The sequence below is a fragment of the Carettochelys insculpta genome, chromosome 20 (genome assembly GCF_033958435.1).
Source record: "Carettochelys insculpta isolate YL-2023 chromosome 20, ASM3395843v1, whole genome shotgun sequence".
Taxonomy (NCBI): Eukaryota; Metazoa; Chordata; order Testudines; family Carettochelyidae; genus Carettochelys; species Carettochelys insculpta.
In genome coordinates this window covers 21,144,062-21,169,349 of record NC_134156.1, presented here as the reverse complement: position 1 = coordinate 21,169,349, position 25,288 = coordinate 21,144,062, and the positions used below count along the sequence as shown (strand labels likewise).

The window sequence follows — 25,288 nt, the reverse complement described above, 5'->3', positions numbered from 1 at the left end:
CGATGCAATATCTTGCATGGGGTGCATTTTTGCTTATTATTATTTTTGGATTTCAAAATACATCTTTGCTAACAAACCAGCCATTGCATATGCTGAACTGCAGAAGTCAATCATGCCGTGGAAAGTGATGGATTATAATGAACTAATTCACAGCACACAATCCTACACCGCTTTCTGCCTGAGCAGCAGAGAAGCTGCCGCCTGCAAAGTGCTATCTGGGGATGATTCCTAGATCTTGAGCACACACACTGCATTACTGCACAGCTTGGACGCCGGCTGTTCAGTCACAATTACATTTACGGTAAAAAGAGCCCTCCCTAGCATTCTTGTGTTAACAGTGATCCATGCATCTTTTTCTGCCCGACAAGTGGCCTGCTGTTTCATGAAAACTCTTCCCCAACCAGAACTTTGCTGCTCAATTGAACAATGCTGCTCAAAAGAAGGAACATTAAAGGGAAAGGAACAAGCAGCTCGCTCTAGGAACACAGGAAGTCAATACAGACTGTGGAAGAAGAGCATGAAGATACCATGTCCTAAACCAGGGGTGGCGGACATTTTTCCTCAGTCTGGAGACCCTGAACCACAGTAAAAAAAAATCAGTTGAGAGCCAGACACAAGTGAAAAGCAGAAAAAAACTCTCCATATTGACTTCCTTATTACCTTCCTCTCCTCTACATGCTCCAAAACGGATTCCTTGGAGATCTGCTCCATGATTTCTCATGTGTTATGGGAAGGAGTAAATACACTTCCTTATTTATCTTCTCCACACTTGTCCAAATTTTATAGACATCTATGATACCTCCCCTTAATCATCTCTTTCTAAGCTGAAAAGTCCCATTCTAATTAGTCTGTCTCATATGGCAGCCATTCCATACCTCTAATCATTTCTGAATCTTTTTCTAATTCCAATATATCTTTTTGAGATGTGGCAACCACATCTGCACCCTTTATTCAAAATGTGGGTGTAAAAAAAAAAGAGAGAGAGAGAGAGAGAGAGAAATCCCCAATGACAGATAAAGTTAAACATTAATGAACTAATATATCACCTAATAAATTAACTTGCTGACATTCAGTGGCAAAAGATAGTCCTAACCAATTTAATTGTCTGGTTTTATTGTCCTTTTATTAATGCTCCTGGAACATTTACATTAATAAAAATAGCTGCTGCATGTTCTTGTTTTCCTGGAACAAAATTACAATGTTGAATGGAACCAGGCTCCGTGCCTGCTCTGGGACAGGCTGACCTGTGCTAGTTGGAATGTTGGTCGGATAAATTCATGGGAACAGCACAGACCAAGAAAGACTTGCAGTGTGAAGAAGGAGTCAGAAACTTTGGAAGGCAGGTTAAGCCAGCAGTCATTCAGAAGAATTGAACCAATGACAACAAGCAACTGCTCAAACATCACCCTGCTTGATCGCTATTTCTCCAAAGGGAAGAGGAGGGCAAAGCATACAACATTCAAGGAGCACCACAATGTTTTTCATGTGATTTCTAAATTGCATGTATTTAAAGAAAAACGGGAGAGAAGTGTTTAATTTCTAAACCAGCCCAGGGCCTGGCTCTCATCTCATGCTGGTAGCAATACACAGCATTTTAATGCAAAGAGTTCAGTGGTCTTATGTTCTAACAGAAAAAAACAATTTGGGATTCTCCTCATGGCTAGCACTAAAGAAAGGGAAGAAGCCTATTTGATCTCTTCCCCTCTCCAGGTTGACCATTTACTCTGCTATAGTCCTGCATGCTACCAGGGGATAAGCGAGTTGGCTTTGATTATATCTCAGTAGGGGAAAGTGGGTTCTCACCTACCCCACCCACTAGGCCTCCTGATTAAATATATTCAGAGTGAAAATCAAAAGCAGTGTCCCTCATGGATATGCCAAGGCTGAGTAACTGGGGAAGCAGTTTAATAGCACCTTGAGAATAGCAGGGGAACTAAGCCTTGATATTAACAGTCCAACAACAAAGAGGTGAAGTTCAACCTCAGCTGGAGCTAGGGACATTGTTCCTGAGGAATGGGCAGTATCCTTGGGGAGGCAAGAAAAACAGGAAAGACAACAAGTCCTACTCTCTGCTCCAGCTGGGGTGAAGAGAAAATGGCTATTCACAAGGTGATCCTGCCACTTCCAAGAGCCCCAAGTCAAGTTATTACCCAGCTAACTACTATGTCGTACCTCCTGAGTCAACAGTTTCTGGGGCTGTCTTTACAAAGAAGCAACCAGCTTCTGGCTGTTGAAGATGCAGAGCTCAGCTGGTTCTCTTCGATTGCAAGGACAGTGGTTTGATGCAGGGAGGGAAGTCCTTAAAGGTGAGGCTATGTCAGAGAAATGGAGTATCCTCAGCATCAGATGCCAAGACGGAGGAGCCCCCACCTCAAACAGAAATCTCACAAGCAGGCTGATCACGCATACCAGGCACATGGAGATTCCTAGCCAAGAATCTAGTGTTTTGCCAACAGTCTAAGCAGTGTCCCTCCATGAGGATCCCTATCACATGTAATGCTCTCAGTATCCCACATCAGGACCAGCAGCAGACAATCCTAGCCAATTAATATCAGTGACTCCATTCACAGGGACCCCATCCAGGAATCTTCCAGCATGTATGGGATCACCAGAGTTAAGACCCTGCATTACTGCTTGTGGCTGGCACTCCCAGAACACTCACCCGGCATCCTTCTGAGGAAGAGTCCTCCACCTGCCTCCAGTTCAAGAGAATATATCGAGAATTTTAAAACTCTGTCTCAACTCCACATGCATCTACGTGGAGGTGGTTGCTGGGTGAGCAGGGCAGCCCACTGTGTGGTAAGCTCTGGACTCCACCAGCAGAGAATACATATGTTGACTCTACAACAGAAGGACTTTACTTGCCTAGAAAGGAAGACAAACAGTGGCTCGTGGCCAGGTGGGTGGGTGCGACCACACCAGAGAAAATACTCCAGTTATCAGAAGAAGTCAATACGGCTCACACAGAACACTGAAAAGTAAACTTCCCAGGTGCCATCTGATGAAGCGGGTCGTACCCACAAAAGCTCATTACCTAATAAATACAATTGTTCATCTATAAGGTGCTACAGGACTGCTTGTTTTTGTTTGTTTTTTTTTGTGAAGCTGCAGACTAACATGGCCACCCCTCTGAGGCACCATCTTCTTAGCCTGCATTGACCCCAATGGTGGGAGAATGAAATAGAAACAAACCTGTAAGCATTACCCAGGGCTTAACAATCAGCACTTTGCCCCAAATACATTAATATCATTAAGTGTGTGGTGATAGGGGCCTCATGTAAAAGCCAGGCAAGGAGGAGAGGGGGCTGCAGAAGCTGCATAGGTAAAAGGAGCCATGCCACTGAGTTGGGAAAATTCCTCAGAGGACCAACCAGCAGTCATCTCTGAGGCCTTCACCACAGAAGTCACTCCCTGAGATGGCCTCTTGCTCAGCCATTCCCCTGGGCTGGCTTTGCAGTGCTGGTCAAACAGCTGCTCTCTTCAGAGGCAGGGCTGGACAGTCACATTTGCGAGCTCCAAACTGGTCTGCTTCTTAACACTTGTGGATACCAAAGATCCCACACATGCTCCTTTTTGTCACCATCCAGAATAAAGGCCCAAACAGGTTCTAAAAGCTGCAGCCATTGCCTCTCTAAACACTGCGCAAATGTTTCCACTGAGACATGGTAATAGGCCACATGGTTCTGATGGTGTGAGAATCCAGTCGAATAGCACTAGGTCAGGAAGGCTACGTCTACACGTGAAGCCTACATGAAATAGACTATTTCGATGAATAACGTCTACACGTCCTCCAGGGCTGGCAACGTCGATGTTCAACTTCGACGTTGCGCGGCACCACATCGAAATAGGCGCTGCGAGGGAACGTCTACATGCCAAAGTAGCACACATCGAAATAAGGGTGCCAGGCACAGCTGCAGACAGGGTCACAGGGCGGACTCAACAGCAAGCTGCTCCCTTAAAGGGCCCCTCCCAGACACAGTTGCACTAAACAACACAAAATACACAGAGCTGACAACTGGTTGCAGACCCTGTGCATGCAGCATGGATCCCCAGCTGCCGCAGCAGCAGCCAGAAGCCCTGGGCTAAGGGCTGCTGCCCACGGTGACCATAGAGCCCCGCAGGGGCTTGAGAGAGAGCGTCTCTCAACCCCTCAGCTGATGGTCGCCATGGCGGACCCCGCTATTTCGAAGTTGCGGGACGCGCAACGACTACACGGTCCCTACTTCGACGTTGAACGTCGAAGTAGGGCGCTATTCCTATCCCCTCATGGGGTTAGCGACTTCGACGTCTCGCCGCCTAACGTCGAAGTTAACTTCGAAATAGCGCCCGGCGCGTGTAGCCGTGACGGACGCTATTTCGAAGTTAGTGCCGCTACTTCGAAGTAGCGTGCACGTGTAGACACGGCTGAAGACTCACGACCTTTGTTAGCTCTATATCCACTGGGACCAAGAGCCTGCTGCTATAACTGGTTTTAGGCACCTAACCTGTGGGCGTGGAAGCACAATCCTCATCTCTGTATATCCGTGGGGTTCGGCTGTTTCATCAAAATACGGTGGTGGAAGAGGGGTGGGGGAATAACCTTAGACAAGAAATAAAACCTGCTGAGAGGCTGCTGCGGTAAAGAAGGTATCAATTGTTCAGGTGCTTGAGGGTATCTGGCGTATGGTCTATCCCTTCAAAAAACTCCAAAGCATGCAGGTGCCCACTGTGACTGCACTGCTGGCTTTGTATTATTAATAATGATGATAATTACAGCCCTACCAAATTCATGGTCCATTTTGGTGAATTTCATGATCTTGGAATTTTTAAAATCTTAAGTTTCATGATTTCAGCTCTTTAAATCTGAAATTTCCTGGTGGTGTAATTGTAGGAGCCCTGACCCAAAAAAGGAGTTTTAGGGCCTTGCAAAATTATTGTTGAGGTGAGCACTGTGGTACTGCTACCATTCCTTCTGCACTGCTGCAGGCAGTGGTGTCATCTTCAGAGCTGGGCAGATGATGAGCAGCAGCTGCTGGCTGGGAGTCCAGCTCTGAAGCTAAAGCCAGCAGCAGCACAGAAGTTAAGAAGGCATGGTATGGTACTGCCACTCTGATTTCTGCACTGCTGCCTGTCAAGCTGGGCCTTCGGTCAGCAGCCATTACGCTCTGGCTGCCGATCTCTGAAGGCAGAAGAATAAAAGTAAAGGTGACATGGTAGGATACTGCCACCCTGACTTCTGTGCTGCTGCTATAGGGGTGCTGCTTTCTGAGGTGGGCACCTGGCCGACAGCTGCCACTCATCTCTGAAAGCAGGACAGAAATAAGCGTGGCGATGCAACCCCACTAAAATAACCTTGTGACTAGTGTTCCCTATAAGCTGAGTGCTTCAGCAGTCACCCACGAGAGAGTCAGGTGCTGCCCGGTTGAGTAGCAGAGTACCCACAGCCACACACAGTGGGCAGCATGTGTTTCTATTGGTGGTGCACATGAGCACATGCCTTGGTGCACGTAACAAAATTTATTCAAGCCCACGGACAGAAAAACTTAGAGGGAACCCTGCTTGAGATCCCTGTGCAACTCCCTTTTGGGTCAGGGCCCCCAGGTTAAGAAACTCTGGTCACCCCCCTGAAATCAATTTAGCGTAAATTAAAAATGCGCTATAAACCCTCCTTCAGAGCGAGAGACCAGATTTCATGATCCGTGACGGATTTTTCATGGCCATGAATGTGGTGGGGCCTCAATGTGAATCTGTGATGGTGCTAAGAGACTTGATCACAGCCCAGGACCCCCCTGTACAACATGCTGTGTAAACCACACACTAAAAACACTGTCCTAGCCCAAACGCTTCATAATTTTACTTTTCTTTTGCCAAACGCATACATTTAAGGAAACCACCATGAACCCACTTCCATCCTCTAAACCAGAGATAAATCAGGAAAACTTAGAGTCTGTAGAAAAATTTCCAGCCCTCACTCAGAAATAGATATGGGATGGACCTATGTCCTTGCACATACACACCACACAATCACCAGTGCTATACTTTCAATAAATCGAATGATCTGTTGTCACATAGCTACAAAATATACAATATACACATTTCTACCTGTTTCTTCAATTAGTTTTACTGAAGCTATGACGCTAAACAGCAGGTAATCCATGACATATCTGTCTGAATGGACAAACAATACTTTCTGGGTATTGCTTGTAAAATGTATATTGATCATATTTTCTATGCACTGAATATAAATATTTACTTTTAACACAGTGGGGAATCATACGGTTGGAAGAGACCTCAGGAGATCATTAAGTCCAACCCCACCTCTGAAAGCAGTTCCAATCCCAACTAAATCATCCCAGCCAAGACTTGGTCAAGCGGGGACTTACACTGCTAGGGAAGGAGATTCTACCATTGCCCTGGGTAACCCATTCACCACTCTCTAGTGAGCCAGGTTTTCCTAATATCCAACCTAGACACCCCCCCACCCCCCGCCACACACACTCTGCAATTTGAGACCATTGCTTCTCATTCTGTCATCTGTCACTAGTGAGAACAGCCTCTCTCCAGCCTCTTTGGAACCCCCTTCAGGTAGTTGAAGGCTGCTATCAAATTCCCCCTTAATCTTTTCTTTGGTAAACTAAATAAACTAAATCCCTCAGCCTCTCCTCATAGGTCATGTGTTCCAGCCACGCCCCCCGACGCAGTCATTTTTGTTGCCCGCTGCTGGACACTCGCCAGTGCACCGCATCCCTTCTGTAATGCCCAGAAAGGGGTGCAATACTCCAGATGTGGCCTTACCCGTGCCAAATAATTAGCTGATGAAGTGCAAAAGACGCTAGAAAAATGGAGAAATGTGGTTTAGGGAATATCAACAGAAAATGTCAATAGTTTTATGCTTAAACACAGCCAGGAAGCCCTGCCCTAAACTTGATTTAAATCTTCCCTCATGTTCAGATTTCAGCACCCATCCCACACAAGAGCAAGAAACTATTTTCCTCAACATGCTCCCCTTAGTTCCCAGCTCTGTGCATGCCAACACACACAAAGTCTCTGGTTGTCACAGCTTGTAAATGTACCTTTTCGCCAATAGAGATGCAGGCTTTGGAGTCCAAATCTCTAGGTGGCCTGTGGAAGGGAAAAAAAAAAAACATGCAAAAAGCATCAGTCACAGAGGCCTTATGCAGATAATATTCCACAGCCCTAAACTTTCAGAGCTTCTGCTTCTCTACTACCTTGTGAACATCGGACTCTCAGTGATGTTAATGGGCATAAGTTCCCCTCACAGGCTGAGTCTACACTAGCAAGTTTTTTTTTCAGAAAAGCCGGGCCTTTTTCAAAAAAACCCAAGGAGCTTCTACACGCAAGACGCGTTCTTTCGATCTTTAATCGGAAAAACGTGGCTTTTTCCAGTGGCCCTCTTCCCCTCCCAGATGAGGAAGAGGACCTTTTTCAGAAAGATTCTTTAAAAAAAAGCGTGTGTAGATGCTCTGTAGGACTTCCTTTCAAAAGAGCAGTCCTCCTGGTGCTGGATTTTTCGATCTCAGGCCTGTTCTCTCAAAAGAGCAGGGGCTGCACGGATACTCTGTTGAAAGACCGGCCCTGTTCTTCAATCCGCTTTTTTGGTGTGTGGACACGATCTTTTGAAAGAAGTTTTTTCAGAAGGTGTCTTCTGGAAGAAATTCTTTCGAAGGATCGCTGCAGTGTAGACGCAGCCACACTGATGGGACAGCAACATGAAGAAATATGTGCACCCACGTCACCCTGAATAGCCAACTTGGTTTCCTAGGGTATGTCTACACAGCAGCCTTATTCCGAAATAAGCTGTTCTGGAAGGCTGCATCTACACTAGCCCCCTCCTTTCGGAAGGGGCATGGCAATGAGGGATATCGTCAGATGCTAATGAGGCACTACTATGAACATGCAGCACCTCATTAGCATAATGGCAGCCGCACATGATTCGAAAGCGCCACTTTTGAAAAGCACGCTGCCCACGTAGACGGGGCCTTTGGAAAGGAACCCCTGATTTCAAAAGCCCATTCTTCCCTTTGGTTTTGGGCCTTTTGAAAGGCCCCTGTTTACACAGTCAGCGTGCGTTTCGAAAGTGGCACTTTTAAATCGTGTGCGGCTGCCATTATGCTAATGAGATGCTGCATATTCATGGCAGCGCCTCATTAGCATCTAACAAAATCCCTCATTACCATGCCCCTTCTGAAAGGAGGGTGCCAGTGAGACGGGGCTGAAAAGATATTCCAGAGTACCTTATTTCAACGCTGCTACACACAAAATGCATTTTGAAATTAGAGAATCTACACACAATAGAGCCGATTTCGAAACAGAGCACTTGGACACACTACAGCTTATTTCAAAATAGGCTCTATTCCCTGTCTTAACAGTCCCTATTTGGAAATAGCTATTTCAAAATAGCTCAAGAAATGAGATTTGCCTATTTCAAAATAAGCCAACCGCTGTTTAGAAACAGCATTTGCATTGTGTAGATGCTAGGAAAGTCATTTCAAAATAACTTTGCTGTGCAGACCTACCCCTAGAATCACAATCCTATTAGACACTGCCAACGTTCACTTCAAAAGGCATCAGGAAAAGAGCTGCTGAACTGGAACTTCACAAGCCTGTGTCCAATTCCAGTGCTAAGAATTCAAAAAGACTCCGCCCTTTGACAGGCTGGGACTGAAACCAGCTCCTGGGAAACACGAGTGACGGAGAGAGAAGCAAAACCCCCTTAGCCAGATTACACATTAGGACAGGGGCAAGCAAACTTTTGACACTGGGCCCCACCGTTCATCCCTGCAATTAGCAGCCTCCCCCCGAGCCCTCCCAACCTGTCTAATGTAATCCAAACTGATGGAAATTTCGGTCATGTTCATGTGAAAATAAACCCTTTGGCACGTGTAAGAAAATAGGCCTGGGGAATGTAAAAACTTTATTAATCAGTATATAAATGTGAATGCACAGACTTAAAAACAGTACCACATTTCAACATTTATAGTGAGATGGATGAGCCTGAGACCCAGCAGCTGCTCCTCTTTATAAAATTTCATGCTCCCCCGGGGGTTTGCCCCTAACTTTGAGCACCACTGCATTAGGACACATTAAAGAGGCAGAGTGGGGAAACTCAGGTGTAGTTTCTCATCTAGCTCAGAAGCAGCATTTGGCCCCCAACGCACTAGGGACTGAAAGGGGTTTGGACCCTATGCTATTCTTCAGGACTCTCCTCCACTAAGAATGGGAAAATACTTCTTAAGAGGACCTGGCTGGTTTTTATTTCAACATTGTTTTCTTCCTCCCCTTCCCCAGATGAAGCAGCATCCCCAAACAAAAATCAGAGGAAAGCATTAAGTCCTAATACACCAAACTGCCCTGGCCTCTGAGCTATGAGTATGTCTGCACTGCAAGAAACACCCAGCAGCAGCGAGTATCAGAAGAACAACTGACTCAGGCTCAGGGGCTTACACTCCAGGGCTAAAAATAGCAGCATTGCTTGGACATAGATATTTCTGCCTCGGTTGGAGCCTAGGTTCTGGGATCCATTCCATTTCTGGTTCTAGGGCCTGGGATCTGGCCCATGTGGGAATCTTTTAGTCTGAATTTTTGCCTCATGCAGCAAGCCCCATAAGCCTGAGTTAGTTGACTGGGGCTCTGAGGCCTGTAACAAGGAGAATTTTGGGGCTGGGGTTTTTTTTGGTCTGTAGATATACTCTGTGTGCGCTGAAACATAAGGATTGATAGCCAACCTAACTGCTTATTATCTGATTCCAGGCAAAAAGGTTAACTGACATCTCATTACCCCCCGATATCTTTATTTAGTATTCACATCCAATGCTGTCTGAAGCAGCAGTCCATTAACACCATTAACACCAAGATCCTACCTACAGTTACCAAGGCCCCACTTGCCTTAAAATGATCACTAAGCAAAGCTAAATCTCCCATCAGATTGCTAAGGGAACTCTGCTCTTTCCCAGATAATACCAGGCAGAGAGATTACCCATAAAGGCTGCTAAATAGGGACTCCCTGCTCTGATGCCTCCACAGTCTCTGCCCTGATAGCCACCCCGTCCAACTGACAGAGCACCTGAAGCTGCCTTCATTTATCTCACACTAATCCTTTCCAGGAATAGTTAAGACAAGGTGTGGGATGGTTCCTCTTCTCATAAATGTTCCTCCTCCTGGGGAAGGTGAGGCCTCAGGTATATCTGTCCCGAGGCAGAATTCTTCCTTCTCGTGCTGTTTATCTCATTTCATTTATTAAACCTACTGCTGGCTCACTTTAAGAAGTCAGGCTTTCTGCTGGTACATCAGCTTCCTGAGAACAAGTAGCAAATCAAGGCCTCCAGCCCTCCTCTTTACATTTGTGGCGTAGGTGTTATGCTAATTGACTGAGCAGGCTGCCCCCCGTAGCCCAAAGGAGCAATACCTGGTTTGCTCATTTGACGAGGGAGTTGAATTAAACTCTTTTAAAAAGGTGTGGGGGTTTTATTAACTCATTTCTTTCTGAAACCCCATCCATGTCAGACAAAGACTCCAGGCCAACAGCACATCGGACAGGGCACTGCATAGTATGTATCTGATGTCTATTGATTTGACTGGGGCTTCTTGTCTGCACCAGAACATGTTTGCCACTAGAGCTACACCAGTCCAGATGTGCTAGAGCTACACCACTCCAGACGTGCACCAGCAAACATTTTCTAGTGCAGATGCATCTGATGCAGTGAAAGAGAACTTTTGCTGGTCTCCCTAATGCCAATTCACTAAACAAAATAAGTGTACCCCAACCATATAACTCCAAGGAACATCCATATACCACAGGCCCACTGACAGGAAGCAATTGCTCTGGGGCCTGGTGATTGAACAGTGCCTGTGGCTTCCAGCTGCTGCTACTGTGGTAGCAGCAGCACCTGGAACACTAGGCCATCCAAATCTCAACACCAGAGCGCCTCTCTGCTCTGTGGCTGGAGCGGGGCTGCGGTGCTGAGGGCTAGCTGCCCCCGGCCCTGCCTCTTCCAGAAATGTTATCTATTACAGGTTGAACTTCTCTAGTCCGGAACTGTCTCGTCCAGCAACCTGCATAATCCAGCATGATTTCAGTTAGCTGGACAACCACTTATCATGGGCATGGCCAAGTTTCCCGTGGCCCCATCAGGTTTGTTTCCAGCCACCAGTCCTGGCTCTCAATGTTCTGTGCTGGTATTTAGCTGTAATTTGCCCCTAAATGTCTTCTAAGATCCCAGTAAGCCGTGGAAGCATTGGTAATGCTGCTAGACAATATTGACCTGCTGTGATTTGGCAAATTCTCTCCTTCAGTACAGGTCAAGTCCTGAGGGTGCTGGATTAGACAGGTTCAACCTCTATAAATCACTCAAGAGAGAGGTGCAGGTATACGGCACAACTGTTACAAGCCTGTAGAAAATACACGCGCTTTTAAGAGACACTTAAATCTGAATTGCTTTCCCAATGACCACAAAAGCATCAGCCACAATTTCCATGCTCCTGGGGAAGATGTGGCATCATTTCAGCTCTTTCCAGTACAGCACTATCTCCAGATCTGAAGAAGAGGTCTGCCCCATGAAAGCTCATCACCTAATAAATTATTTTGTTAGTCTTTAAAGAGTTACAGGACTGCTTGTTTGTTTTTTATCATTTCAGCTGTTAGCCACTTTGTCGTCCATGCAGCCAACAGTTACCCTAACATTGTCTCTCTGACTTTTCAAAAATCAGCTCCCCACCTAGGGGCTCAGACTCCAGAAGACCAGCATAATGAACATGAGGAAGAAGCTGGTGGGTGGGCTTGAGTGTTTCCATTTATGCCTATGAGCCAAGCAGACCGGCCAAAGCGAATAAATCTCCAAGTCACAATGAACAGTGAACGCTGCTGCTGTAATAATCATTCACCTTCAAGGAGGTTAATAAGCCAACCGACTTTTAGCTGCAGGCCTTGCCCTGTGCAGCAAACGTCACGCTAATCCTGAGATCTCTTTTCTAAGGGCAAACCTACACTATAGGGGAAGGTTGAACTAATGTACGCAATTCCAGCTAGAGTCGACGTATCTTAATTCAGGCTTTCACGCCGTCTCCATTAAGGAGTACCGGGGCCAATGGTGGCACCCTATAAATTCGATTTAGCACATCACCCACTAGGAATGCTAAATCAAACTCCAGAAGATCAACCGCAGCAGGGTCAATCTTCCTTGTAGTGAAGACATATCCTGAGTGGCTTATCTTGAGGAATTTCTCCAGCCTGTGTTATGCAGCGGATCAGAATGGTTTCTTCTGAACATATGAACTCCTTCACACAACAGAAGTGACACCACCACCTAAAATCAAACCCTCTTTTCTTTTCCCTTTGACTGAGACACAGGGTCAAGTGACGCACAAAAGAACAAATTAACTGTGGGGGCCAGGAGGTGGTTGATATACCCGCTTAGCGATTTAAGACTTACGTTGAGCTTGTCTGTGGCTGTTCAAATGCTTCTTTAGGAATTTTCAGCCCAGGGTTTCTCTTCTTGCCTGTGAAACAAGAAAGAAGCAAAAGCAATGAGATGTCTTTTGGTGGGCAAGTGGGGACAGAGCAGGGGATTCTCCCCTGTGGTTACAGTTTATAAATTAGGGGTTGTCTATAGTGGTTGACCTTACCTAACAGAAACACCTGCTCAGCCTGTGGTGCAGATGCAGGGCAGAGAGTTCAAAATAGTGCCTTTGTTCAATAAGCTGCAATCAGGCCTGCTATTCTAGCTCCTACGCTGGCACAGAAGGCAGAGGACAGGTCATGCAAAACAAGCCCTTTGAAAGTACATTTCACCTTTTTAATCCCTGTCTACACTGGCTCCTATGTTTCCTGAACCGATTTAATTCAGACTGAAACCAGTTCTAATAAACCAAGTATAAACACCTATTTGGCCATCCTGTGCAAGCAGGGACAGATTCTTTTGAAAGAACATTAAACAACACAGGGCCAGATCTAATATTATTGACACAGATCCCTGAAATTGATGGGACTTAGGTAACTTTTGAGGACCTGGGCCATTTACACTAGTGCAAAGCAGGATTAAGTCCACTGAAGCCAATGTAACTACATAAAACCAGCACAAATGAGAGCAGAGTTAGGTTCCAAAGACAGAACAATGTTTGTTCACATTGGCTAGCTAACCCTTTCTTAAAGTGAATTAACATGAGCAGGATTCAAACCAAGTTCTAAAGCTGTTCAAATCAATACTGGGGCTCTGGACTTACTGGGTTTCAAAACAGAGAGTGAGAGTCAGGTGATCTAAGGAAACACGAGAACTTTATTATTGCTAAACATACAGGGACAAAATAACCTGGGAATGTAAGTCACGTCACCAACCCCAAGGATAAACATACAGATGCACGTTGGGTGTGTCATAAAACACTTGGTCTCAAAAAAAGCACAGACACCTAATTTAGATTTTTCTTTAACCTAACAATTTACATCAGTTGCAGTCTTCCTCCAGACCTCTCTGTTCACGATACCCTCTTTTAACCTTTTTACACATGCGTGTTTCAGTTTATTTCTCCACGGCACACTCTGCCATCATGCTCTGACACGCAGGCCTATAAGTAGTGGATTCCAGAACTGCAGGAGCCGCAGGTTTAAGATACATGCCCACAGAACTGAACATGACCCTTTTAAAGCAACCAGTCAGCTTAGAACTGGAGGGCTTTTACTTCCCAGTTCCAAAACACAAGCTCAAGCTTGTTCAGTTTGCCATTCCAACATATTGTAACAGATGGTTGCAAAGCAGCCTCATGGAAAACAAAAAATTACTACAAACTTGCGTTTGAAAAAGGCGTGCTCCCTGCTCCTCAGAGCTCTCAGTTGACACATAAAAAGGCAAAGAGAAGACAAGGCCCAAGAGAACATCTTAAAAGAAGGAGACTATCGAAAAATAATAATGAATAGTTTTCAAAAATTTGGCAGCTGATGTCAGCTGGTCTATAAGGAGGATGGAAAATAGGAAAAACCAACACAGACACCTCTGGAAACAGATGATCAATTCACCCCTGGCCACTACAGCTCTGAGCTTATTACAGGCTGAACCTCTCTAATCCACACCCCTATCATCTGGCAACATCCATAATCTGGCATGATTTTAGTTAGCCAGAGGACCACTTATCATGGGTGTGGCCAAGTTTCCCATGGTCTCATGAAGTTTGTTTCCAGCCACTAGCCCTGGCTCTCAGTATTCTATGCTGGTGGTCAGCTGTAACTTACCCTGAAGTGTCTTCTAAGAGCCGAATAAATTGTGGAAGTGTTAATAATGAGTTAGACGATATTGACCTCCCATGGTCCAGCAAACTCTTTCGTTCGGCACCGGTCAGGTCCCCAGGGTGCCGGATGAAAGAGATTCAACCTCCACTATTCTTGGTTGTATTGTACTTCGCGTCTTACAAAATTCATGGCCATAAAAAAATGCATCATGGACTGTGAAATCTGGTCTTTTGTGCAGAGACCAACGTTTCTCAAAGGAAGCTGCAGGGGTGGAATTGCAAGGCTATGTGTGGGGGAGGCATCATGGTATTGCCCCTTGACTTCTGCACTGCCTTCAGAGCTGAATGGTGGAGAGCGGCGGCTGTTGGCTGAGTGCCCAGCTCTGAAGGCAGCACCACGCCAGCAGTAGTGCAGAAGTAAGGGTGGCAGCATCATACCATGGCAACCTTACGTCTGCCTTGCTGCCGCTGGCAGCTCTGACTTCAGAGCTGGGATCCCCCCCAGCGGTCACTGCTCCCCAGCTGTCCAGATCTGAAGGCAGGGTCACCTCCAGCAGCAATGCAGAAGTAAGGGTAGCAGTACCATAGCCCCCCTACAATAACCTTGGGACCTCCTCACAACTTCATTTCAGGTCAGCCCCCCACAATTACAACACCGTGAAATGATTTATAGAGATGAAATCATGAAACTAATTATTTTAAAATTCTGATGACTGTGAAATTGACCAAAATGGACTGTGATTTTCATAGGGGCTTAGTTATGCAGGTGGAATTGCTCTTGTCTGGCCACCCTTGGGACCTGACCAGTGCTGGACAAGAGAATTTGCCAGATGATGGGAAGTTAATATTATCTAGCAGTATTACCAACACTTCCACTGCTTATTGGCTCCTAGAAGACATTTAGGGGTAAATTATAGCTAAATAACAGCACAAAACACAGAGCCGGGACTGGTGGATGTAAACAAATTTTATGGGACCATGGAAAACTTGGCCACATCCATGATACGTGGTGTTCTGGCTAAAATCATGCTGGATTACGGACGTTACTAGATGAGAGAGTTCTGTAGTAGAGAGGCTCAACCTGTAACACCTAGCGGGTCCAACTAACCCTGGGACCCCACACTGTGCATATTGTTCCCTCGTCTGCCTGATAGTTAACCCAAATTCAGGCTCTTGCAGGGTTATTTCTATGAGGCTGATGAAGTAGTAATGAAGTCAGATATACTCTTGGTTCAATCCTGCTTACAAAAATGTACAGAGTCCTGTTTCCCTGAACAGAGTAGATTAAAAACAACAAACAGAAGTTTCCTTGCTCAGAAACTTCCAAGCCTGACACTCCAGAAGGCTCATTGCCTAAGAAGCTTTGTCTTTCTACTTCTTTCAAGACTCATCGTCACAATTCCTCCTCTTGGCTTTCTGACACAGCCTGCAATCTGTACCCTAACCCCTGACCTTGCAACCAGGAAAACCCTGCGTGGATTCATGCTTGGGGCTTGACACACTCCCTGACTTTGATGGGGTCTGTGACTGTCTCTGGAACCATGCTCCCCACTCCCCACCACCACCATTAGACCTTTCACCACAGTGATACTGAGACAATCCTTGCCCCAAAGACCTTCCAATCTAAGCAGAGATGATAGACACTGAGTGTAAAACCCCTAGCTTACCATCCCCCTATTACAGATGGAGAACTGAGATTAGGTGCCCAAGGTGACAAACAGAGAGTTTATGACACAGTGCATAGTTGGATTCAGTCACTGCACAGCCGGTTAATCATAAGACCATCTGTTATCTTCTGGTTTGCTATTTCATCTTCATCCTGATCATCTATCCCAGTGTTTCTCTACCTTTTTGACATCAGGAACTGGCTTCCTGCCTTCCTAAACTGTGGCAGGGAGATCTCAGGGGGGCTTGCATGGGTTCATACACTGGCCACTGAGAAACACGCTCTGCAAAACCACTCCCACGTGGTCTACTTAAAAGTGAAAACAAGCACCAATTTTTGTTTCACTTCCTGCACTGATTTACTTGCAGACTCACACATGCTGGTACCAGTATCTCAGCACAGCATATTTCAGGCAGCTCTGAGAGGATGGAAATGAACCCAGTGGAAATTAACCTAATTTGAGCAAGAGACACAACAGACAGCGCAGAATTTAATCTTATCTTGGTTCACAAGTGGTGTCAGAGAAAGAACAAAGCAGCAATTTACCAAACCCAAATAAATAGGAAAAGCCTTTTCACCTTTTGCTGAAACAGATTCTGCACGTTTGGGGTTTATTTTCCTTGTCTCTCTTAAGAGAATACAATATTTTGAAACTCTGCCATTTTTTCTGAAGCACCATCTGTTTGTTTAACAAAGCTGCCAAGACATGGCCCTCATTTAATATTAAAGGATAAAGCATCAACAATGATCAAAAGAAAATACAGATCTGGTGATGGCACAGGGAGAGGCGGAACTGCAGGATGGAATTAAACTAGGAGGAACTGACAGTTGTTGCTCCAGCAATTTGCCTGCGGTATTAGTGTAAGAAAACAATGACCAAATCCAGCATGCACCACTATTCATCTCCTGGGTAGGAATAATGAAAGTCCCTAGTTGTAACCTGGCAATTTTATGACCCTCTACTGGATTAGACAAAATTTCTTTGCTCCTTTTAACATGAAAAGCGTTTGCTCTTCATGAGAGTCTCTAAATTGCAGCACGAACAATCTGCCTTCTAATCTCTGGAAACGCTTATTTGAATCCGAGGACGTGTCATCCTGGATGCACCCAGGAGTCATGACTGTTATACTGGTACGAAGTCTAATGTCTGATCTATCACAGTAGTTACCAGCAAACAAGATGGTACAGCAATGCCAGGGAGACTGGATAGCCCAGGGATCGCTAATAGGAGCCTAATCCAATGCCCAGGGAAGTCAATGGAAAGCCATTTAGTGATTTTTATTACTAACTGAGAGAAAGCCGTGCTAGTCTATATACTATGAAAACAAAAAAGCCATCCAGTAGCACTTTAAAGACTAACAAAATAATTTATTAGATGATGAGCTTTCATGGGACAGACCCGCTTCTTCAGATCATAGCCCTGGCCATGATCCGAAGAAGTGGGTCTGTCCCACGAAAGCTCATCACCTAATAAATCATTTTGTTAGTCTTTAAAGTGCTACTGGACTGCTTTTTATTACTAACTGTATTACAGTAGCATTGAGAGCCCTCAGCTAAAATTGATTTGATTACTGTACGGACACACAGCAAGGCATTCCCTGCCCAACAGGTTTATAATCTAAATTTACCAGGAATGGGAAGGGAAATAGAAGGTTGAAGTGATTTGCCCAAAGTCCTACACTCGATGAATGGTGGTACTAGCAATATAAATGAGGTTTCCTGAGTACCAGTCTCCTGAACCCCATTGTTTTCACTATGTTCAAAGGGTTGTGGATCAGACCCAGAATAAAAGGTTTTATGCTTTTAGGTCACAGATTGAATCTAATCCAGGTGAGCAGCAGTGTTCCCTTTAATTTTTTCACAGAATCACAGGGCTGGAAGGGACAGGAGGTCATCTTGTCCAGACCCCTGCTTCAAGCAGAATCAACCCCCACTAAGTCATCCATCCATGGGCAGAATGAATTTTGTTTCATGCACCAAGGCATGTGCAGATGTGCACCACCAAGAGACACTCTGCCTACGAGCTGGGTGATGCTAAACCACTCATCTTACAGGCAACACTAGTTTGCAGCCTCCAATAGTTGCTCCCACAAGCTCGTGTGAGAGAAGATGGGTGGCTCTCAGTTCAGTCTCTCCTGGACACACCCCATCTTACATTAGCTGGCATCTTTCTAGGCATCTGCAGAGCGTGGTTACAAAGCGAGCGAGCCAGGGAAAGTGACTGACTGACCCCCTGAGGTGCTTTCTTCAGAGAGCTGGAAGAGCTACCTGCCCTGATAGACAGAGTGGTAAAACACATATTGTCCTTTCCCCAGCACTACACGCATGATAAAAAAGAAATGTAAAAAGACACAGATTCACAGAGTTGGTGACTGGTGCCCATTCTAGGTGAATGCAATGCACTTCGGCTATGTCTACACTAGAAGCATCGGTCTACAGAAGTTACTGTCAGAAGAGTCGCTTCGACAAAACTTCTGTTGACGGATCATATCTACACATAAAAGCAGATCGATCTTTTGATCCGCTCTGTAGACAAAAGGGCCCCCTGGAGCGTCTACATGGCTTTTTTTTTTTGACAGTTTCTGCTCACAAAACACTTTTGTGTGTAGATATTCCATGAGTTTTGTCGACACAATCAGGGGTTCATATTCCTGCACTTACACTAATGTGATATATGCCATCATGTGCCAGCAATGCCCCCTGCCATGTATAATTCAAGGAGAGATCGCTCAATAGTTCGAGCATTGGCCTTGTAAACTCATGGTTGTGAACTTAATCCTGGGGCAGGTAGGACACTTGTTCCCATAAAGTAAGAACTAGGGGACACCGAATGAAATTAACAGGCAGCAGGTTTAAAACAAATAAAAAGAAGTTCTTCACAGAACTCACAGTCAGCCCGTGGAACTCTTTGCCAGAGGAGGCTGTGAAGGCCAGGACTATAACAGGGTTTAAAAAAGCGCTAGATAATCTCATGGAGGTTAGGTCCATCAATGGCTATTAACCAGGGTGGGTAAGGAATGGTGTCCCTAGCCTCTGTTTGTCAGAGGCAGGAGATGGATGACAGGAGAGGGATCGCTTGATCATTACCCTTTCAGTTCACTCCTTCTGGAGCACCTAGCATTGGCCACCATCAGCAGACAGGATACTGGGCTGGATGGACTTTTGGTCTGACCCAATATGGCCATTCGTACGTACAAACTGGACAATCCCTTCACCAAAGGACAGATGGACACAAATCAGACATTAGGAATCTGAATACACATAAACCAGTAAGTGAGCAATTTAACTTGGCAGGACACTGAATGAATGACTTAATAGTTTGTGTATTACAATGAAGAGATTTTAATACCAGATTACAAAGGGAGACATCTGAATTGGAATTCATTTTGAAGTTTAATACCTATCACTGTGGAATAGTCAAAGAGCGGTAGCTGTGTTAAGCCGTGTCTACACGTGCACGCTACTTCGAAGTAGCGGCACTAACTTCGAAATAGCGCCTGTCACGGCTTCACGTGTTGGGCGCTATTTCGATGTTAACATAGACGTTAGGCGGCGAGACTTCGAAGCCGCTAACTCCATGAGGGGATGGGAATAGCGCCCTACTTCGAAGTTGAACGTCGAAGTAGGGCACGTGTAGACGATCCGCATCCCGCAACATCAAAATAGCGGGGTCCTCCATGGTGGCCATCAACTGAGGGGTTGAGAGACGCTCTCTCCAGCCCCTGCGAGGCTCTATGGTCACCGAGTGCAGCAGCCCTTAGCCCAGGGCTTCTGGCTGCTGCTGCTGCGGCAGCTGGGGATCCATGATGCATGCACAGGGTCTGCAACCAGTTGTCGGCTCTGTGGATCTTATGTTGTTTAGTGCAACTGTGTCTGGGAGGGGCCCTTTAAGGGAGCGGCTTGCTGTTGAGTCCGCCCTGTGACTCTGTCTGCAGCTGTGCCTGGCACCCTTATTGCGATATGTGCTACTTTGGCGTGTAGACGTTCCCTCGCAGCGCCTATTTCAATGTGGTGCTGCGCAACGTCGATGTTGAACGTCGACATTGCCAGCCTTGGAGGACGTGTAGACGTTATTCATCGAAATAGCCTATTTCGATGTCGCTACATCGCAATAAGCTACTTCGATGTAGGCTTCATATGTAGACGTAGCTTTAGTCTGTATTCTAACAAAACAAAATAGCAGTCATATATCACTTTAAAGACTAATGACATTATTTATTCTGTAATGAGCTTTCATGGGACTCAATAAAGATCTCAATTATCTTATGTATTACAAAGACAATTTCCCCACCTTTGGTATTCACAGGGATGGCAGACAGCCCACTTCAACAGACACTTCACAGATGCTTTTCTTCTCTCTTCCCCTCCTTCCTTCCTCACTATTTAGTTGACTCCTCAGTTTTCTCTCAGTATTTTTTTCTCTCAGGAATACTCCAGATCTGAAGAAGTGGGTCTTCCCCACAAAAGCCCATTACCTAATAAATAATATTGGTCTTTAAGGTGCTACAGGGCTGCTTTCTTAACTTTGCAAGCACTTGTATTGAGGAATGACTTAGAATCATAGAATTCTAGGGCTGGAAGGGACCTCAGGAGGTCATCGTGTCCAGCTACCTGTCTAAAGCAGGATCATCCCAACTAAATCATCCCAGACGTGACTATGCCAAGCGGGGACTTAAAAACCTCTAGGGCTTGTCTACACTACCACCTTCCTTCGAAGGAAGGATGGTAATTTGGGTGTTGGGAGTTTACCACCGAAGTGCTGCCATGCATAGGCAGCACTTCATTAGTAAACCCCCAACACCCTAATTACCATCCTTCCCTCGAAGGAAGGTGGTAGTGTAGACACAGCCCTAGAGATGTACCAGAGAGGTGGCCGTGTTAGTCCGTAGCTTCAAGAACAACAAGAAGTCTTGTGGCACCTTACAGACGAACAGATATTTTGGAGCGTAAGCTTTCATGGGCAAAGACCCGCTTCATCAGAGGGTCTTTGCCTACGAAAGCTTATGCACCAAAATATCTGTTCGTCTATAAGGTGCCACAAGACTTCTTGTTGTTCTCGAAGCCCTGGAGATGGAGATTCCATCACCTCTCGCGATAATTCATTCCAGTCATTCACCATCCTCCTGGTGAAATTGTTTTTCCTAGTATCCAACCTACACCTCTCCTTTTGCAACTTCAGACCATTGTTCCTTGTTTTGCCACCTGTCACCATTGAGAACAGTCTCTCTCCATCCTCGTTAGAACCCCCCTTTCAGAAAGTTGAATGCTGCTATACAATTGCCCCTCAGTTGTCTCTTCTGCAAACTAAACAAACCCAAATCTCTCAGCCTCTCCTCATAGGTCATGTGCTCCAACCCCTTAATCATTTTTGTTGCCCTCCGATGAACCCTCTCCTATGTGTCCACATCCTTTCTATACTTGGTGGCCCAGAACTGGACACAGTACTCCAAATGTGGCTTCACCAGTGCCAAGTAGAGGGGAATAATAACGTCTCTAAATCTACTGGAAATGCTTCTCCTAATGCACCCCAATGTGCCATTAGCCTTCCTGGCTAAAAGGGCACACTGCTGACTCATATCCAGCCTCTCATCCACTGTAATCCCCAGGTCCTCTTCTGCTGCACTGCTACTTAGCTAGTCAGTCCCCAGCTTGTGACAGTGCTTGGGATTCTTTCGTCCCAAGTGCAGGACTCTGCACGTGCCCTTGTCGAACCTCATCAAATTTCTTTTGGCCCAATCCTCCAATTTGTTTAGGTCACTCTGCACACTGTCCCTGCCCTCCAACTTCTCTACCTCTCCCACAGCTTAGCATCATCCGCAAATTTGTGTCCTGAAGGTAGGACTCGAATGAATTAGGAAGAGGGGCATTGTGTTAGCCCTGCCAAGACTGGGAAGACAACATAGGCTTTCACTTAGCAAAGCACTTCAGGACATACTTACACTCTAAGCACATGCTTACATTATCTTCATTCTGAAATGTACTTCAGCAGGTGCTTAAGTACTTTGAACTGGATAGAGCCCAGAGGCAGAGAAATCTCTGCCTTACAGAGGTGACAGCTTACCAGAGAAATCCACTATGCTGCCAAGTTGTTTAGTTTTAGGGCTATGACTGCACAACCTTGAAATGCTGTTTCTTTTTGGCTTTTTTTTAAATTGAGCCGGTAAGTAAACCACAGACTGGGAATGAAAAAAAAAATAGGGGATAAATAGTATGGCTTTAAAAATCCAGACTGAATACTTCCCTTTGAAAGTTTTAATTTCCAAGAATAAAAAACCTCTGCATTCATGCAATAGTCTTGCTAATTTGGGTCCAGGAATTTGCTGTCGGCTCCCTGGTGGAGATGACGGCTACCAGCCCTTACAAATTATTATTTTTTAAAAAATACTCACCCCAGTAATATTTCTCACAAAAATAAAAGAAACAAAATAGAGAAGAGTACAGCTGTGGAGGAGGGAATGACAGAGGAGGTTGCTACCCAGAGACACTGGGACAGAAAATAAATGTTTGCTGTTACAGAGAAATCCTGTATACCAGCCTCCAGGCTTTCAATGAAGTCTAAAGCTCTTCGTGACCTAATCCAAAGTAAATGGTGCCTTGCTCCAAAATGCTCCTGTTTCCTTCAGAGGATATTTGCCAGTTCTGTCTGCCACAAATTATTATGAGAGCCAAATTCAACAAGCATGTGGCAGTGTTCTTCTATTTAGCACACAGATCACCGGCAAAACATCACAGGAAGAGGAAGGTCTTTTTCTCTCTTCATGAGGATGGAAGAGATGACTAGGAGCAAAGAGCTCTGCTGGGTTCTGCTTGTGCTCTGCCTCTGAGTTTATGCATGGCACTCAGGGACAAACTTTTTCCCTCCTCCCATGAGCCACAGCACCTTACTCTGCAAAAAGTTCTGCTGAGGTCACTGGAATCGCAAACTTCAAGGTATAAGAATAAACACTTGGCACAGGTCTGGGATCTTCAATCCAGCACTCAACCAGCCCTGCTGACGCAGGGCTGCTATTCACTCCAGGAGGCAGGGAAGTTTTTCTTCCCTGTTTCACAGAGGGCAAACTGAGGCATGGAGTGGGGAAGATGTCCTCTCCATGAGAGCTCGGAGGGTGGCAAAGGTAAACCAGACCTGAGGTGACCTTCATTATTGGGCTACAACAGATTAGGGGCTCCCAAACTTTTTGCTATATCCCCCACGTCCTCCATGGCAGTAAAATAAGAGCACCCCCTCCCCTCAGCTCCCACCCAGAAGTGACTTACTGGGTGCGTCTACACTAGCCAGCTACTTCGAAGTAGGCAGCACAATGTCAAAATAGCATGCGTCGCATCTATACGCTCCATGTGCTATTTCGATGTTGAAATCGACGTTAGGCAGTCCCATCCGAAGATGGGAATAGCGCCCTACTTCGACATTCAACGTCGAAGTAGGGCGTGCGTAGACGATCTGCGTCTTGCTACTTCGAAATAGCGGGGTCCTCCATGGCGGCCATCAGCTGAGGGGTTGAGAGACGCTCTGTCCAGCCCCTGCAGGGCTCTATGGTCACCGTGTGCAGCAGCCCTTAGCCCAGGGCTTCTGGCTGCTGCTGCTGCTGCAGCTGGGGGTCCATGCTGTGTGCACGGGGTCTGCAACCGGTTGTTGGCTCTGTGGATCTCATGCAGTGCAGGCTGAGTTTGTCTGGGAGGGGCCCTCTAAGGGAGGGGCTTGGGGCTTTGCTGGCCCCTTATTTCAATGGGGAGCACTTGTGCGTGTGGACGCTCTGCATTTCCTTCTGGGGCAGCTCCTTTTGACGTTCTCTGTCGCTACTTCAACGTTGAACGGCAATGGCACCAGCCCTGGAGGATGTGTAGACGATATGCATCCAAGTATCCTATTTCGATGTTCTTACATCAAAATAGGCTACTTCGATGTAGTGTGCTAGTGTAGACATAGCCACTGAGGGGCACAAGTAACCCCAGGCAGCAGCAAGACCCATTTGGCTCCATCCCCAGAGGAGCCTGTGGCTGTGCATCCGGGAGCGGACCAGGTCGTCTCCCCCTCCCTCCTACATGCAGAAACAATTGCATAGCTGGAATCGACTTATCAACTATCGACTTACCTGGCTTTCCTCACTGAGGGAGGTCAGCGAGGTTGATCAGAGAAAATCTCCCATCAACCTCCCTTATTCCTCACAACATTGAGGAGCACAGGGTTAACTGCAGGCCCCAGATAGGTTGATTTTGCACATCCCCACGAGGCGCACAAAATCAAACCCTGGAAGATTGACCCTAACTGTGTCAATCTTCTGAGCAGTGGAGACATACCCTCAGGCCAAACCTTGACTCCCACCTCTCTTTAGATTGTGGCTGTACATAGTCACCAGGCCCAGAGGGTTGGGTCACCGCTTGCTGCAGCTCCCATTGGCTACATATTGCTATTCCCAGCCAATGGGAGCTGCGAGTGACTGTACCGCAGACGCTCAGGTAAACAAACCATCTGGCAGCCCATCCGTAGCTGCCCCTGAAGAATTACATGCGACCTGTGTGGCGGAGGCTGCCCACCTCTGATTTAATTCATCCCTTTGTCTCTCCACTCGAAATCCCACAACTGAGGACACTCCAGCCAAGAGGAGTGGAAAAGCATGTTCTATTCCTTGAATTAAAACATTTACCTCCCCTAGACTAAACAGTCCCTGAATAATGGGCCTTCCTGGTTCCCAGCCAAGGTTTTGCACCTAAAGATTAAAATAAGCAAAACTCCTTTTTAAATGCATCTTCTCAGACAGGAGTGTCACTTCCTGGGCTTCTTAGAGCCTGGCTCCTCCATGTGAATTTTCACAAGCTGCCTCTGTTTCAGCTTCTGACAAGGGGCAAACCATGTCCCTCCAGATTTGGCCCCTCGGCCCCTCTCCTTGGTTAATCAGTGACAGTTCAGCCTAGTGCTCTTGATTTGTGATCAGTTTCTCATACCCAGCTCCCAATTATACACCAGCTTTACAACTTCTTCGACCCACTACAGTCCCAGCCAGCAACAAACTAGGAGGCTCCACCTATGCCCCTGAGCCCGGCCTTACCACCCACTCTTAGTTTATGTGCCCCTTTCTCTCACTTCCATCCAGTCTTATAGCTCCTGCTAAGGAGGCTGGTAGGTGTGGTCAGTTACCAGGCAGGCACAGGACTATTACAGAATCACAGAACTGGAAGAGACCTTGAAAGGTCGTCAGTTCTAGCCCCCCAGCACTCAGAGCAGAACTTAGCACCACAGCTGACAGATGTTATCAGGAAATTCATTTGAGACCTACAGCAAGGATTGACCTCACAAGTGGCAGTTTACATGGCCAAGCACTAACCACTGAGCTATCCTCTGTTCACCCAGCCCCCTCTCCATTCTCCCTGATTGGGGCTGGAGAAACAAGAGCTTGTGAAGGGATTCTC

At 46.1% G+C, this 25,288-nt stretch overlaps 1 protein-coding gene across 1 annotated transcript in view; it reads right to left on the bottom strand.

Annotated features, from left to right (window-relative positions):
- The window catches only part of MAP2K6 (mitogen-activated protein kinase kinase 6), a 111,739-nt gene that overhangs the window by 42,921 nt on the left and 43,530 nt on the right, over positions 1-25,288 (bottom strand). Inside the window, exons 2-3 of the mRNA XM_075014318.1 lie at positions 12,429-12,495; positions 7,053-7,101 (exon numbers count right to left, since the gene is read on the bottom strand). Coding sequence (XP_074870419.1) covers positions 7,053-7,101; positions 12,429-12,495 — 116 coding nt within the window. The remainder of the gene's footprint in view (positions 1-7,052; positions 7,102-12,428; positions 12,496-25,288) is intronic.